Source organism: Cucurbita pepo, chromosome LG13 (genome assembly GCF_002806865.2).
Source record: "Cucurbita pepo subsp. pepo cultivar mu-cu-16 chromosome LG13, ASM280686v2, whole genome shotgun sequence".
Classification (NCBI taxonomy): Eukaryota; Viridiplantae; Streptophyta; class Magnoliopsida; order Cucurbitales; family Cucurbitaceae; genus Cucurbita; species Cucurbita pepo.
Genome location: NC_036650.1, coordinates 4,803,563 through 4,818,359, shown reverse-complemented (window position 1 = coordinate 4,818,359; position 14,797 = coordinate 4,803,563). Strand labels below are relative to the sequence as shown.

Sequence of the window (14,797 nt, the reverse complement as noted above, 5' to 3'; positions counted from 1 at the left end):
TACGTAAATATAACTCAACTAATTAAAATATGTTCGGGAATAATTTTTGAATTTTCAAAATCCTTTAACTATTAAAATAAATAAAATTAAAATTTTAGATACCAAATTTTTAATTTAAATAAAAATAAAATTTTAACTAAAAAGAAAAAATTTCAGCAGGGAAGCCAGAGCAGGCCGTTGCTCTTTTCAAAGCCTGCAACCAGGACGCCATGGCCCAAGCAAATATGGGTTAAGGTAAGCTTCGTAAACAGATCGCCTCATTTCCCTAATTGGGTTTCGGCCTTCTCATTTCTGTGTTGCTTCTGTTTCAGAATCTCTCTACGTTTGAATTTCAAGCGATCGAACGGCGGCACTCTTCGCAGTGGCGCGGTTGGCCGATGCCCATAAACCCTAAAACCTCTTACGGCTTCGGGTTTTACCACCCATTAATTTAACATGAGCATCCATTGCTTTAAAGAAGATGAAGCTTTCCGTTGAGAGTTCTTCCCCTTTGCTTCACTCCTTTCAGCGATGCTACTCTTCTTTCGCGGTTTTTTTCAAGTTAGTCGCAGAGCCTCTTACCGAGTAATCTCTCTGTCTTCAAATTCCTCGCATCAGGGTTGCCTTTCTTTCAATGCATTTAATGCCTCGTCGTCCCTAACATCAATAAATGGCTGTTACATTTCTTGTCTTTGGTTCACTAGCTTTCTTTGTATGTTTCGGCTCCCTTTTGTTAGTTACTCGAATACAAATAGTTCATTTGAATCATTAGACATTGGTTCCCTTCGTAAAATCATACAACAAGACCTCTGGAACGATCCTAAGATTGTTATTTTATTTGATTCAGCACTCGCGCCCATTTGGGTCTCTAAGATTTTAGTTGAATTGAAAGAAGATCCAAAGTTAGCTTTTAAGTTCTTCAAATGGGCAGGAAGCCAGATTGGTTTCTGCCATACCACCGAGTCTTACTGCATTATAGCTCACATGCTGTTTTGTGCGAGAATGTATACGAATGCCCATGATATTATTAAAGAAGTGATTTTGAAGTGTCGTATCGACATGATTTTTCCACTTTGTAATATATTTGATATGTTATGGTCGACTAGGAATGTTTGTGTGTCAGGAACAGGAGTCTTTGACATTTTATTTAGTGTTCTGGTAGAGTTGGGTCTGCTTGAGGAAGCTAATGAATGTTTCTCGAGAATGAGGAAGTTTAGGACTCTTCCCAAAGCACGTTCATGCAATTTTCTTTTGCATAGATTATCAAAGTCGGGGAATGGACAGTTGGTGAGGAAGTTTTTCAATGACATGATTGGGGCTGGGATTGCACCTTCAGTTTTTACTTACAATGTAATGATAGATTACTTGTGCAAAGAAGGGGATTTGGAAAATGCTAGACGTTTGTTTGTGCAAATGAGGCAAATGGGCTTTTCTCCAGATGTTGTCACCTATAATTCCTTGATTGATGGCTATGGCAAGGTTGGGTTACTAGAAGAATCCGTGTATTTATTTAAAGAAATGAAGGATATCGGTTGTGTTCCTGACGTAATTACTTATAATGCGTTGATCAATTGTTTTTGTAAGTTTGAGAAGATGCCTCGAGCTTTTGAGTATCTCTCTGAGATGAAGAACAGTGGGTTAAAACCAAATGTTGTAACATATAGCACATTGATTGATGCTTTTTGCAAGGAGGGAATGATGCAATATGCCATCAAACTTTTTGTTGATATGAGAAGAGTTGGCCTGCTACCCAATGAATTCACCTACACTTCTCTGATTGATGCCAATTGTAAGGCAGGTAACTTAACAGAAGCATGGAAGTTGTCCAACGATATGTTGCAGGCAGGATTTAATTTAAATGTAGTAACCTATACAGCTCTAATGGTTGGGCTTTGTGAAGATGGAAGAATGATGGAAGCGGCAGAAGTGTTTAGGGCAATGCTGAAAGATGGACTATCGCCCAACCAGCAGGTTTGCACTGCTTTGGTTCATGGCTATATTAAGGCAGAGAGAATGGAGGATGCAATGGAAATATTGAAGCAAATGACAGAATGTAACATCAAACCAGATTTAATACTCTATGGCACCATTATTTGGGGTCTCTGTAGTCAAAACAAACTTGAAGAAACTGAACTTATTATTAAAGAAATGAAAAGTCAGGGTATTAGTGCAAATCCTGTTATATACACAACAATTATGGATGCTTATTTTAAGGCTGGAAAAAGCTCAGATGCAATAAATCTTCTTCATAAGATGCAGGATATGGGTGTTGAGGCTACTGTTGTAACCTACTGTGTACTAATTGATGGTCTGTGCAAAACAGGTATGGTCGAACTGGCAGTTGATTATTTTGGTAGAATGTCTGATCTTGGTTTACAACCTAATGTTGCAGTTTATACGGCCCTTATTGATGGTCTTTGTAAAACTAATTGCATTGAATCTGCCAAAAAGTTGTTTGATGAAATGCAATATAGGGGTATGACCCCAGATAAAACAGCTTTTACTGCTCTTATTGATGGCAACTTGAAGCTTGGAAATCTTCAGGAAGCTTTGGATTTGATTAGCAGAATGACAGACTTAGCTATTGAGTTTGATTTACATGCTTATACTTCCATGGTTTCGGGATTTTCTCAATGTGGTGACCTGCATCAAGCAAGGAAGTTTTTTAATGAAATGATTGAGAAAGGCATACTTCCCGAGGAGATTTTATGTACATGTCTACTGAGAGAGTATTACAAGCTTGGACAGTTGGACGAAGCCATTGAATTGAAGAATGAAATGAGAAGGAGGGGTTTAATTACTGAAAACTGTAGCCTTGAAGTTCCCAGTCTTAGAACTTGATGAGGTCCAATCTGATCATCTTTGGTGTCTGTATTTTAATTACAAGCACATGTGGTCTTTATTTGGGATTTAGAGAGTATGACAACCCAAGAAACCCACCGTTCAAATGGCCGCCATGTCTGATGGGAAGAACTTGCAGGCCATGCGTGATGTATCTGATGTTGGTTTTAAAAGCTCTGATCCAAAATATTCTATTTGATAAGATGCAGCTTTCTAGTTTCTAAATGATATCTGCATAAAATCCCATCATATCATGCGTTTCATTAATCATCAGTCTTCTATAAATGGGAGTGTTAGTCTTTCTCATTCTCTTTCTCTTTCCCAAAAAGAAGAATTTTGTTTAGACATGAGATACAGGTGTGCAACTTTTGGCAGTACATTTATATGAGATTGAAAGTGATCACTTTTTCTTCAACATTATGCATGGTGCATCCATCCTGCTTGTCTTCTGTCAACTAATTTGGCATATGGGTTTGCAGGTCCAAAGAGGAGTCCTGTGCTACCATATATTGATTCCCGTGGAACCATTCTAGCGAAAATATCTATCTTTTGTTTTACCGATTGAAGCGTACTCATTCAATTTTGAGGCTCAGGATGGCTTATAATGAGTAAGGTGTTAACTTGACTCTTCATGCTTGTTTATATTTGAAATTTGATGTTCAGCTCTGTAAACTTATGGTTACTTTTGGAATGGGTAAAGTGATTAAAAAAAAACCTCCTCTCTTCTCATAGGACTGGAGACTGGAGGTTCTCACAGGAACCAATCTTTCTCTGCTGTTCTTTCTTACATTGACGCATAAACTAAAACAAGATTTGGGTTGTTCTTTCCTCTATTGAGGAATGTAGGTTCATATGGAGATTATGGACAACAATAAACCTAATCCTAGAGAGACTCTTTGAAACGCGTCCTTGATTTGGGTTTTCATGAATTGTTATAGTTTTTGCCAACAAATCTTGCTAGGAAGATTTGGGTGGCAAAATTCTTATGAAACTCAGAACATTCCTCTTATGATCTCCTTTTCTCAATTCTATAAATATGCCAAGTTCACTAACAACAGGATTCGTAGGAGGAAACCTCAGTTATCTTCTTCCTTAAATTTATGGCGATTACCACTCTAGTGAGGACAGCAATCATTTTCATTCGTTGTCTGTTTTGCTCACAAATGCTGGACTTATCTCTTCCCCTGTTTGGCTCTTTAGATTTGTTGCCTTAGAACATGAGCGCAATTGGGTTGGTTTTTGGCCAACGATTCCAAACCTATATGTCAAAATAGTATAAATTGAAAAGCAAAATTACACCAAGATTTTTTAAGAAAGCCAAACAGATCAAGCCAACGAACCAAAAACCCCATTTACAATCGATGAAACCAACTGCAGAGCAAAAACCTGTCCAGTCAATCAAATCTATGAAATCCAACCTATTGAAATACTTGCTGTTTTGAAACTATATAGAATTGAATACCCTGACATCAGTACCAAATTTTGACCAAACTGACCTGATTGAATCAATTTTGGTTTTCACGGACATGCCTATCTAAGAGTGTTTCAGTGGTGGTGCCCTCCGGGTGGTGTACCAAATTGACCAAGCTTTCATTGANTTGTAATAAGAGCTAGAAAAGCATGTTGAGTAGGAAAAAAAAGAGAGAATGAAAGAAAGAGGACCCAAAAAAAAAAGAAAGATAAACATCCCAGAACAAAAGGAGGAGCCCCGATAACTACAGAACAGGCTCCAATCCAACAAAACCAAGCCTAGATCTTATTTACAAAAGAGTCTATTAACAGACACTCACATTAAGAGCATTAAACTGAGCCCCCTCCCAAACTTCTTTATCTTTTAAAAAATTTATATGCCTTAGTGTATTTTAGTCATCTATCATAAACACTGTAATTACTCTTATGTGGTTGTTTCTTTCTATTGCTAGGCTTAGTTTGTTGCAGCATCATGAAGGTGGTGAAAAGCTACTTGACTTATCACTTAAGAAGGTAATCACTTAACACTTCTCAAATAAATTTGTCTAGTGAACTGATTACTAGTACAACAGTGATTTTTGGCACATCCATACATTTAAGTTGAACTGAAGCAACTACTTAGATGTATCCCATTAGCATAGTAAAACTTGAGTTGATGATGACTTGCAAAAGCTTCAGAGTTTGGTTCCAGTGTCATGTCTGTTCGTTATCCATCGTCAGGATCCGTAGTGTAGGGAACAAAACTGGGTACGGGGCCTAAAAGCAGAGCTTAGGTACATTGAGAAGTTTACACCGTTGTCCTGATCATTTGAATATTGGTTCGATTTATTATGGCATGTATATTTTGTTTTACCATTGAAGCCACCGGATGAATGATTTCATAAGACACGTTTCTTTGAATTTCTCAGGTGGTTGGTCTGGGAGAGAGCTGGCTCCCAATATGTGAATGCAAGTCTCAAATCTCACGAGTACTGGAAGGAGGAAGCTGCACGATGAAGTGTTGTAGCCTTGCAGAATGAAGCCCAGGAAGGTTAAGTGATATGATTTACTGTTTCTCTGTTAAAAAATCTGCACATGAATTTAAGAACTAAAGCATGGAGAAGAGAAGAGAAGAGAAGTATAGAGAACAGTGTAATAGTATTTCTCAAAACACTAAACAAGAAACAGGAAAGATGAATATACCATTATTAGAGACCATAGGATCTTTTTTTACTTCGCAGGTCCTTGTGATAAACTTGAATGATGCTTCTACTGAACCAAAAAGTTGCAACATTAGATATTTTTAGGTTGAGCTTACTAAAACAGTCTGTTAAGATCCAGTTCTTCAATGTGCCATTCAGTGCTACTCAACCTTAAAAATAAATTTAGTTGTTCAAGTTAGGCATTTTAGAGGAAATGTGTACAAATCTTGTGAGTTACTTCTTGAAGATATTAAAATTTTGTGGATTTTCTTGTTAATTCAATATTATAAGGGTTAGTATCCCTTAATCTTGAGATTATTTGAGTTTTATGTATGTTGCTTCAATCACTTTCTGATGTTAAAAAATCTTATAGGTTTTTGTATATAAAGATTGTTATCGATGGGTTGTTTCTTTTACAACATATCATGGGATAAAAATTGGAACACTTAATAGGATATTGGTAACCATTCAACCGTAGGGGTTTGGATGTGAGTTTTATACGTGAAAGATAAAGCTTTCCTAGGTGTCAATGGGAGCCAAATGGACACTCCATATGATCCTCGGCAAAAAAAAACATGTCTAATCCTGGAAAGGAAATGTCTCAAAATGTACTATAGAAAGAGATATTATGTCAGCTCTCCACCGCAATTGTGGCTTAAGTGAGCTATCAAATGAAACATGCATGTGTCAGCATGCAAAACGAATGTCTTCGGTGTTCTCCATTAGGAATGAATTTTTTAAGATAGTGTCATACTACATAGGTGTATCAACATTGTGCCTCGTCCCTTGTACTGAAAATTGGTATATGGAGCTGCTCTCTGATATGGTATGCATAAATGACTTGACATGGACACAAAAGGGTTATGCCTCGAGACAAATGAATGATGGATTTTTGAGATGACTTGATTATAAAGTTGGCTCATGAGTTAGTTTTCAATAAGTGTATCCGAGAGAATATTGAAGGTCGATGACATCCCAAGACTTATGATGACATCATAAAGCGAGATGGTCATGTTGAAAATCAAAAGGATGAAATGAGATGCAACACAAGGTAATGGTGATGTAAATTGTTTTTAATTCTTTTAGGAGGGTAGCAACTTCTCATCCACATTTCATCAATATTTTCATATGATTGTGAGTTCAATATCAATCTAAGTTATATGCATTTTCATTATACCGCGAAAGAATATGTGAAACATAAAAACTTAGCAACAAATATTACTAATGTGCTAAACCCTAGTAAAAAAAACGACATTTAATTCTAATAGAATTTTTTTATCGTTGTTACAAATTTTATATTATCAAGACTAAATTGTTGCATACTTATTCATAAGCCGATATTATTACAAATTATAAATTTTAAACATTAACTTATTAGATTAAATTGTATTAATTTTATAAAATTCAAAATTCAAAAATTTAATATTTTAGACGAAATTATAATATCTATAAAAAAAAAAAACTCGATTTATTTATTTATTTATTTATATAATTTAGTCTCTATATTAAATTAGGGATGATTCATTATTGATGACCATATATATATACGACATACGTGGCTCGCGGTTTTCATGGAGGAAACATAATGCTTACGTGGAGAATCATATTAAAAAAAACTCGAATTCTGTCCAAGAACTTCCCACGTGGCGCAATTTGAGTGGCTGAGAAGATGATACTTCTTTACCGTTAAGCTATATATTATGTGGCCCTGTGATCTTCCTCCCCTGTCCTTCGGACCTTATCTTCCATGGCCGTCACTGGCTCTCCCGACTGGTCACTCCCCTCATCAACCTGTTTCAGAAAATCCCGTCTCCTTACTTTCATCCCCGCCTCCAATCTCGCTCTCCTTTTCTCTCTTCCAAATCTTCGATCTCTTCACCTAAATTCCTCCGGGTGCCCGTCCCCAATCCTAGAATCATCGCACACTTCCCTGCCCGAGATCGATTCGGACTCTAATCTTCAGGATTTTCAACTTCCCTCGTCGTCCAGTGTAGAAGATTTGAACGATTTCTTATGTGGATTACCCCAAAACCCCGGACGGGAGGATTTGATCTATGAGTACTACGTGAAAGCGAAGGAGACGCCAGGGTTTAGACCTGAGAAATCAACATTGAGGCATCTAATCAGGTACTTAGTGCGATCGAAGAACTGGAATTTGATTTTGTTAGTTTCTAGAGATTTTGTGGATTATGATGTTTGCCCTGATAGAGATACTTGTTCTAGATTGGTTAGTAGTTGCGTTAGAGGTAGAAAATTTAAAGTTGTTAGGGCTCTGCTTGAGGTTTTTGAACGGGATAAGGATGTTGCTACGGCTGCATTTGAAGCTGCCATGAGAGGCTACAATAAGCTTCACATGTACAAAAGTACTATCCTGGTTTTCCAGCGCTTGAAATCTGCGAAAATTGAAGCAGATTCTGGATGTTATTGCAGGGTCATGGAAGCCTGCCTTAAACTTGGGGATTCTGATAGAATTATGGAACTGTTTAATGAAATTGAGAGTAGGATTTCTGATTTTACACCCTTTTCCACCAAAATTTATGGGATACTTTGCAAGTCATTAGCAAAATCGGGGCGAGTTTTCGAGTCGCTCGAGTTCTTTAGAGATATGAGGAAGAAAGGGATTGTAGAAGATTACACCATTTACTCTGCTTTGATATGCACTTTTGCAAGTATCCAAGAAGTTAAATTAGCTGAAGATCTTTACAATGAAGCAAAAACCAAGAAGTTGTTGAGAGACCCTGCAATGTTTCAAAAGCTTATATTGATGTATATTCAACAAGGGTCATTAGAGAAAGCACTTGAGATTGTTGAAGTGATGAAGGACTTCAAAATTGGTGTATCAGATTGCATTTTCTGTGCAATTGTCAATGGCTACGCCACGAGAAGGGGCTATAATGCTGCGGTTAACGTTTACGAAAAGCTGATTAGAGACGAGTGCGAGCCGGGACAAGTGACGTACGCCTTGGCGATCAACGCTTACTGCCGTGTCGGGCTGTACTCAAAAGCGGAGGACGTGTTTGTAGAAATGGAGGAGAAGGGGTTTGACAAATGTGTAGTTGCTTACTCTAGCTTGATATCAATGTATGGGAAGACAGGGAGATTGAAGGATGCAATGAGGCTGTTAGCAAAGATGAAAGAAAGAGGGTGTCAGCCAAACGTTTGGATTTACAATATCCTGATGGAGATGCATGGGAAGGCTAAGAATTTGAAGCAAGTTGAGAAGCTATGGAAGGAAATGAAGCGCAAAAAGATAGCACCTGATAAGGTTAGCTATACAAGTATCATAAATGCTTATGTGAAGGCCGCAGAATTCGAGACATGCGAGCGATATTACCGTGAGTTTCGGATGAACGGGGGCGCCATCGACAAGGCGATAGCGGGAATCATGGTTGGCGTGTTCTCGAAGACGAGTCGGGTTGATGAACTGGTTAAGCTTCTTAGGGACATGAACTTAGAAGGAATACGCTTGGATGAGAGGCTGTATAGATCAGCGTTGAATGCTTTGATGGATGCTGGGTTGCAAGTGCAAGCAAAATGGTTGCAAGATCATTATGCTGGAAAGTCGGGCTTTGTTTAAACTGTTTCATACTGATTATTGAAAAATTTTCACCATGCCCAAGAGATTTACTATTTGTATGTAGTTTTTATTTTCTCTGTAAATTCTCAATTCATCATATAGTTTGTGTAACGATCCAATTTTTCTATTAAAAGCAAGGTCACCATGGTATGCATGATATGACTAATACCGGTGAAAAATATTGGTTGAAAATATTTTATAAAAAGGTGCCATGGACTTAACATTCTTAATAAATACCTTAAAACAACGTTGTCAGAAATAAAAGAGGCGAAGTATAAACGATGTAAAATTGAATAAAATAAAACAAGCCCGAATCTAACCTAAGGACTACCAAAACTAGACATGAATGCAACTATCCCAACTCTAATTCTATGACCTTTATTTCGACGCCGTCATTTGGGGCGTCTTACTTTTACTTGAAAAATAAAAATAGTACATGATTTGAGTATTTTAAGAAATATTCGGTAACTCCATTGTTAGGGTTGAGAAATGCAAACATGTAATATGGTGGGGCATATTCTTTTAAAAACATTATAGCATGGCCTTGAGCTCTGCTTTCCCGTTCGGGTAGGGTTGGATGTGTAGTACTTACGCACAACTCACTTATGCGTACATGAATCCACTATACCGACTCGTATATGTGCTCCTGGGCTTAGCTCATCGGGCTAGCACTCGCTAACGGGCTACTAAACACCATAGAGGGAAAGAGCCCACATAACAAATGGGGGAATATAAATGTCATAAGATACACGCTTGTACTAATCATAATGAGGAAAAATCTCGATGCATATGACACACAAAATGCATGAGGTTCCCGTGGCTTAAAATCATGACATAAGTTTACGATGCAAGTCAAACCTCCATTCATATATAACATAATGAGTCTATGAATCATGTATACATAATTTGTGTCAAATCTTTCATACATGGCGTGATGTATGAAGGTTTATGCATCATAGGTTATCAATATCATAAACATGATTCTACAACATAACAGGGTCACATTATAACATAACTTAAAAAACATGGCATAACACAGTATAACATAGCATGACATAATATAGCATAGCATAACACAACAATCATAATCATGACACGTGCATGGGCCACAAAGCACATGTCATCATACATCATACAATGCGTCCCACCAAACCAACCGTGTCACTTGCTTGGTTGGCCTAGGCCGAAGTCACAAAATATTCTTAGAGGTGGTCGGACTTTGTTCCTCAACATTTGTTTCAACCTTTGTGTAATCACGACATCGAATTAGAATACGTTAAATGGCTTAATTCGTCTAAAGATCTCGATTAATCATCAAACTCAGTCTCAAATACCTCAAATTGGCGAGTGGCCATACTCAAATGTTTATGAAACTGTAAAAAAAAAAAAAAGCTTCGGGAGAGTCCAAAATGGCGGAAAAGACTCCCAAGTCTTAAAAAATGCCAATCCGAGCCGAATACGCCATTTGAACCGCGTTGAAGCCGCCAAGTGCAGGATTTCAAGCCGACACGCGAGCCACAGTCAAGGAATAGCTCGGGGACGCGCACCGTGTCACAACCCAACAATGGTTGTGCCCCCAAGTATGTCATCGAGGACGATGACTATTTTAAGTGGGGGAGAATGTCACAACCTAACTATGAAAAGATTAGGTTGTAACCCTCACGTTGCGACAATAGAAGCGGCGACCCTCAACTGGCGCCCATCTGGCCACCCGAGGGCCTAGACGAGTGCCATGATGCGACCGAGAAGAACGGTGCATCATCTAACACACCACACGAAGTGGGCATTGAAGACAAGTTGAGACATAAATAAGATAGAGACATCGAATAGACATGATGGGCAAAGATAGGCTTGTTGAAGGGCCGGGTAGGGCCCTGGGCCTTAACCTCGAAAGTTGGGGTTCCAGAAGGAATTGGGGCATGCAGTTCGGGAGTTAAGTCCGTCCATATGAAATATGAATGCTCGCCAAGCTTGGTGTCAATCAGACACCGGGAGTATTGCGCCCTAGCCTACGTGTTGGAGGTTGCTGCATACACCCGCTATCCGGTACAGTATCCGTAAATGACTCGGCAAGGGCCAATACCTCGATAGAACCCGGATGGATGGATGTTCGGGAAGTCTCAATAAGATGGAAGACACGCAAGCTAATTCTCGATGGCATGACTGAGTGAGTTATGATGGCCGACGACATCCTGAGATTCAGGATGGCGTCAAGACATAACATATGGACCCCGTTGATGGGGATCAAGATGACAAGATGAGGTGTGACGTTCTATAGAGAGACCTTGGCCCCGAGCAGAGACAAGGTCGAGCCGAATGACTTGACCTAGTGTAGAAGCAAGTCGGATGTATNAGGCTTGTTGAAGGGCCGGGTAGGGCCCTGGGCCTTAACCTCGAAAGTTGGGGTTCCAGAAGGAATTGGGGCATGCAGTTCGGGAGTTAAGTCCGTCCATATGAAATATGAATGCTCGCCAAGCTTGGTGTCAATCAGACACCGGGAGTATTGCGCCCTAGCCTACGTGTTGGAGGTTGCTGCATACACCCGCTATCCGGTACAGTATCCGTAAATGACTCGGCAAGGGCCAATACCTCGATAGAATCCGGATGGATGGATGTTCGGGAAGTCCCAATAAGATGGAAGACACGCAGGTCAATTCTCGATGGCATGACTGAGTGAGTTATGATGGCCGACGACATCCTGAGATTCGGGATGGCATCAAGACATATGGACCCCGTCGATGGGGATCAAGATGACAAGATGAGGTGCGGCGTTCTATTGAGAGACCTTGGCCCCGAGTAGAGACAAGGTCGAGCCGAATGACTTGACCTAGTGTAGAAGCAAGTCGGATGTGTCGCAGACGATTGAACATGCACACGTAGGCGGCGTGTGTGGTTGAACAAGCTTGGATACCGCACAAGTGATGTTCGATTGGCGAAGACAAACCTCGCCTAAGGTCCGACGAAGCCACAAAGCCGGGGCGAAAAATATATATGGGGGCTTAATTCCCCTTAAGGCTGGTCGTGAGCATGTCAAGATCACGACGCCACACAGTAAAAAATGTAGGACTGTGACACACCGCACGTGAGGTGGCTGTGAAGGGCACGGGTCGCAGCTCGGGTCAGCGTGCAAGTCACGGGTCGACTGCGTTCTGGGCTGATGGCATGTAATGGGCTGAGCCGAGTATCAATTTTGGGCCGTAGCTGCCAATGGGAGTTGGGTTGAGTCTGGATTCGAGGTGAACCCACGGGTCGATTTCTTACCCTCCTAAACACTTTGATTATATCGATTGATACTGATTGGCTAGCACATGTGGATGCAGAGGAATTTCTTCTCTCCGACCTATATAAATTTTTATGCCTTTTTGTTTAATTTATGTTTATGAATGTGTGAATACGAACAAACTTGCTTCCCCGTCTACTACAACAANAGAGGTCTTTCAAACATAAACGACACGAGGTATATGCATATTATTGCATAAACCAAAATTCCAAACCACAATGTAATTAAAGAGCTTACACAACATTAAAGCAAAAACACAAGAAAAGGAAGGAAGGAAGAGGGGCCAAAGACAATGGCCACTTTATTCATACAACTTGGGAAGTAAGCAGAGAATTAGTTGAAGATGTGTGGATGTTGTTGATGAATGAGACATCAAACACAGTGCTTTGAGCATATGCACCGAAGGCGGAAGCCCTGGCAAGCGCCATCGTTAAACCCCTCTGCCCTGCAGATATGCCCACAATTGTTGGTACTAAAGCATAGCCCCTTGAAGTTGCGGCTCGGAGATTCGCAAAGCCTGGCCTCTGCAACCATTGGCGCCATGCCTGTCCCACGCATCATGCACCAAAAACCACTTGTAAACAGTCCAATGAACAAACAAAACATATAAAATTGAAGGAAACAAACAAACCAGTGCCAAAAATGAGGAGCAGCAAGCAAATTGCAGCTGAAAGGAACTTCATATTTAGAGAGAGGAATTTGTGTGTTATGAGTTTAATGCATGGAGGGTTTAGGGTTTATATAAGAATTAAGAGAGCAGCAAAATTTAGCTGTTTAATTAATTGGGTAGCAACTAGTTTTAGACTAAATCATTTTATATTTCAGCCATATGATTCATTAAAGTTATACCCCAAATCTTGGTCCTTACACAAACCCACCTCAATTTAAATTACCCCTTGTTTCACTTAATTAATTTGTGTACACACACGAGTTTTTTCTCGATTTTTTTTTTTTTAACTCTAGAAAAGATCTCGGGGTTCAATTATACTTTCAATTTTGAAAAGTTTTATTTTGATTTAATGTAAGATCCCACATCGATGGGAGAGAAGATGGAAATATTGTTTGTAAGGGTGTGAAAACCTCACTCTACCAAGACGCGTTTTAAAAACTTGAAGGGAAAATCCGAGAGAATACTTAAATAAGATCATATCTGTTAACTGTTGGCTTGAGGCTTGGACCCGTTATAAATTTTAATTTTGTGCTTTGTAAATTTTAAAAGTTATTAAAAATTTGAAGACTAAATTTATAATTTTTTAAAGTTTTTAAAGTTTATGGACCAAATGGTCACATTAAGGGTTGGGTTGGACATAGCCCCCTTAAGATGGCCAGCAGAATTTAGACAACCATCTATTATATCTTAATTAAGAATTAATGCAAAATGTAGCTTTAATCCAAAGGGCCAATGGCTACTTGCCTCGTGGACTCATCGTTACAAAACAAAACAAGAGTTTGAAAATTAGGTCCATCAGCATAATATTGAATACACCAATCTCTTATTCGCCGAACAACGCCAAAATTTAAATAGCAATTAAAATATTAATACTTTCGTAGAGAAGATCTGATTATGACAAACATGAATTCAAATCTTTGCATGTATCTAACCTATTTGTGGTTACGAGATGAATGATTGGTGAAGTGAATTAGTCGATCAAATTATAACATCTTTTCGGATTGGTTCTACCTTACAACCTTGTTTTTTATTGTAATTGTTATTGTAGCACGTGTGTGGCCCAACTCGCACAGATAGATAGGACGAGCGAATCGCGATGGGGATGGATGTCTGAGTGGTGGTGTTGAAAACAAAACCTAAATATCTCAGACTTGTAAACAGAAGAAAGATTGATCATTCTATTTGTTAGATTGAATGGCACGATGACCTATATGGGTCACGACCTCATGTATTTATAGATGTGTATAATGAAGATTACATTCCAAATTTATGATTTGATAACAAACCATGAAATCATAGATTTGGTAACAAACCCATCAAATCATAGATTTGGTAACAACCAGTTAATCCTAGATTATCTTAGTATATACAGATATAATCTATTTTAGGTTTAACACCCCCCTCAATCTGGACGATGTACTACTAAGTTCAAGCTGACGAGTCGATACTCATTCACGAACGAAGTGATAATCAACCTCAACATGCTTCGTCCGTTGATGAAAGATTGGATTGGCGGATAGGTAGGTGGCACCAATGTTGTCACACCATAGGCTAGGCGCTCGCGCTTGCGAGATCCCGAGCTCACGCAAGAGGACTTGGATCCAAATTAATTCGGCAGTGGCATCAGCAACCGCCTTATATTCGGCTTCCGTACTAGAACGAGAAACTGTCGATTGTTTCCTTGAACTCCAAGAGATACGATTGCCACCAAAGAAGATCACATAGCCTCCAGTGCTTCGACGATCATCAGGATTCCCAGCCCAATCAGCATCTGAAAAGGCACTCAACAAATCAGTGCT

The 14,797-nt window shown here is 39.2% G+C and overlaps 3 protein-coding genes across 8 annotated transcripts; 2 read left to right on the top strand and 1 right to left on the bottom strand.

Annotated features, from left to right (window-relative positions):
• The first annotated feature begins 163 nt into the window (after window positions 1–163).
• LOC111808414 (putative pentatricopeptide repeat-containing protein At2g02150) lies at window positions 164–5,787 on the top strand. Of its 5 annotated transcripts, none has more exons than XR_002817071.1 (4): window positions 280–2,302; window positions 3,300–3,428; window positions 4,743–4,803; window positions 5,199–5,787. XR_002817071.1 is itself a non-coding variant. In XM_023694357.1 (2 exons), the coding sequence occupies exon 1, from the start codon at window positions 511–513 to the stop codon at window positions 2,818–2,820; it is 2,310 nt and encodes a 769-aa protein (XP_023550125.1). In that variant the 5' UTR covers window positions 280–510; the 3' UTR covers window positions 2,821–2,824; window positions 3,300–3,366. The 5 variants fall into 5 exon arrangements, 1 of the variants encoding a protein (XP_023550125.1); XR_002817070.1 differs by having other exon boundaries at window positions 3,300–3,433; XR_002817068.1 differs by lacking the exons at window positions 4,743–4,803; window positions 5,199–5,787 and adding an exon at window positions 164–234 and having other exon boundaries at window positions 312–3,177; window positions 3,300–3,389.
• Window positions 5,788–7,203: 1,416 nt separating this feature from the next.
• Window positions 7,204–9,214, top strand: LOC111809225 (pentatricopeptide repeat-containing protein At5g13770, chloroplastic). Of its 2 annotated transcripts, XM_023695622.1 has the most exons (2): window positions 7,204–7,598; window positions 7,902–9,214. In XM_023695622.1, the coding sequence occupies exons 1-2, from the start codon at window positions 7,219–7,221 to the stop codon at window positions 9,046–9,048; spliced, it is 1,527 nt and encodes a 508-aa protein (XP_023551390.1). In that variant the 5' UTR covers window positions 7,204–7,218; the 3' UTR covers window positions 9,049–9,214. The 2 variants fall into 2 exon arrangements, with proteins under 2 accessions (XP_023551390.1, XP_023551389.1); XM_023695621.1 differs by having other exon boundaries at window positions 7,204–9,214.
• Window positions 9,215–12,483: 3,269 nt separating this feature from the next.
• Window positions 12,484–13,059, bottom strand: LOC111809226 (defensin-like protein 1). Its single transcript, XM_023695623.1, has 2 exons — window positions 12,960–13,059; window positions 12,484–12,873 (listed from the first exon to the last, which is right to left on the bottom strand). Exons 1-2 carry the CDS (start codon window positions 13,009–13,011, stop codon window positions 12,701–12,703), a joined length of 225 nt encoding a protein of 74 aa, XP_023551391.1. The 5' UTR covers window positions 13,012–13,059; the 3' UTR covers window positions 12,484–12,700.
• Between the last annotated feature and the right edge of the window lie 1,738 nt (window positions 13,060–14,797).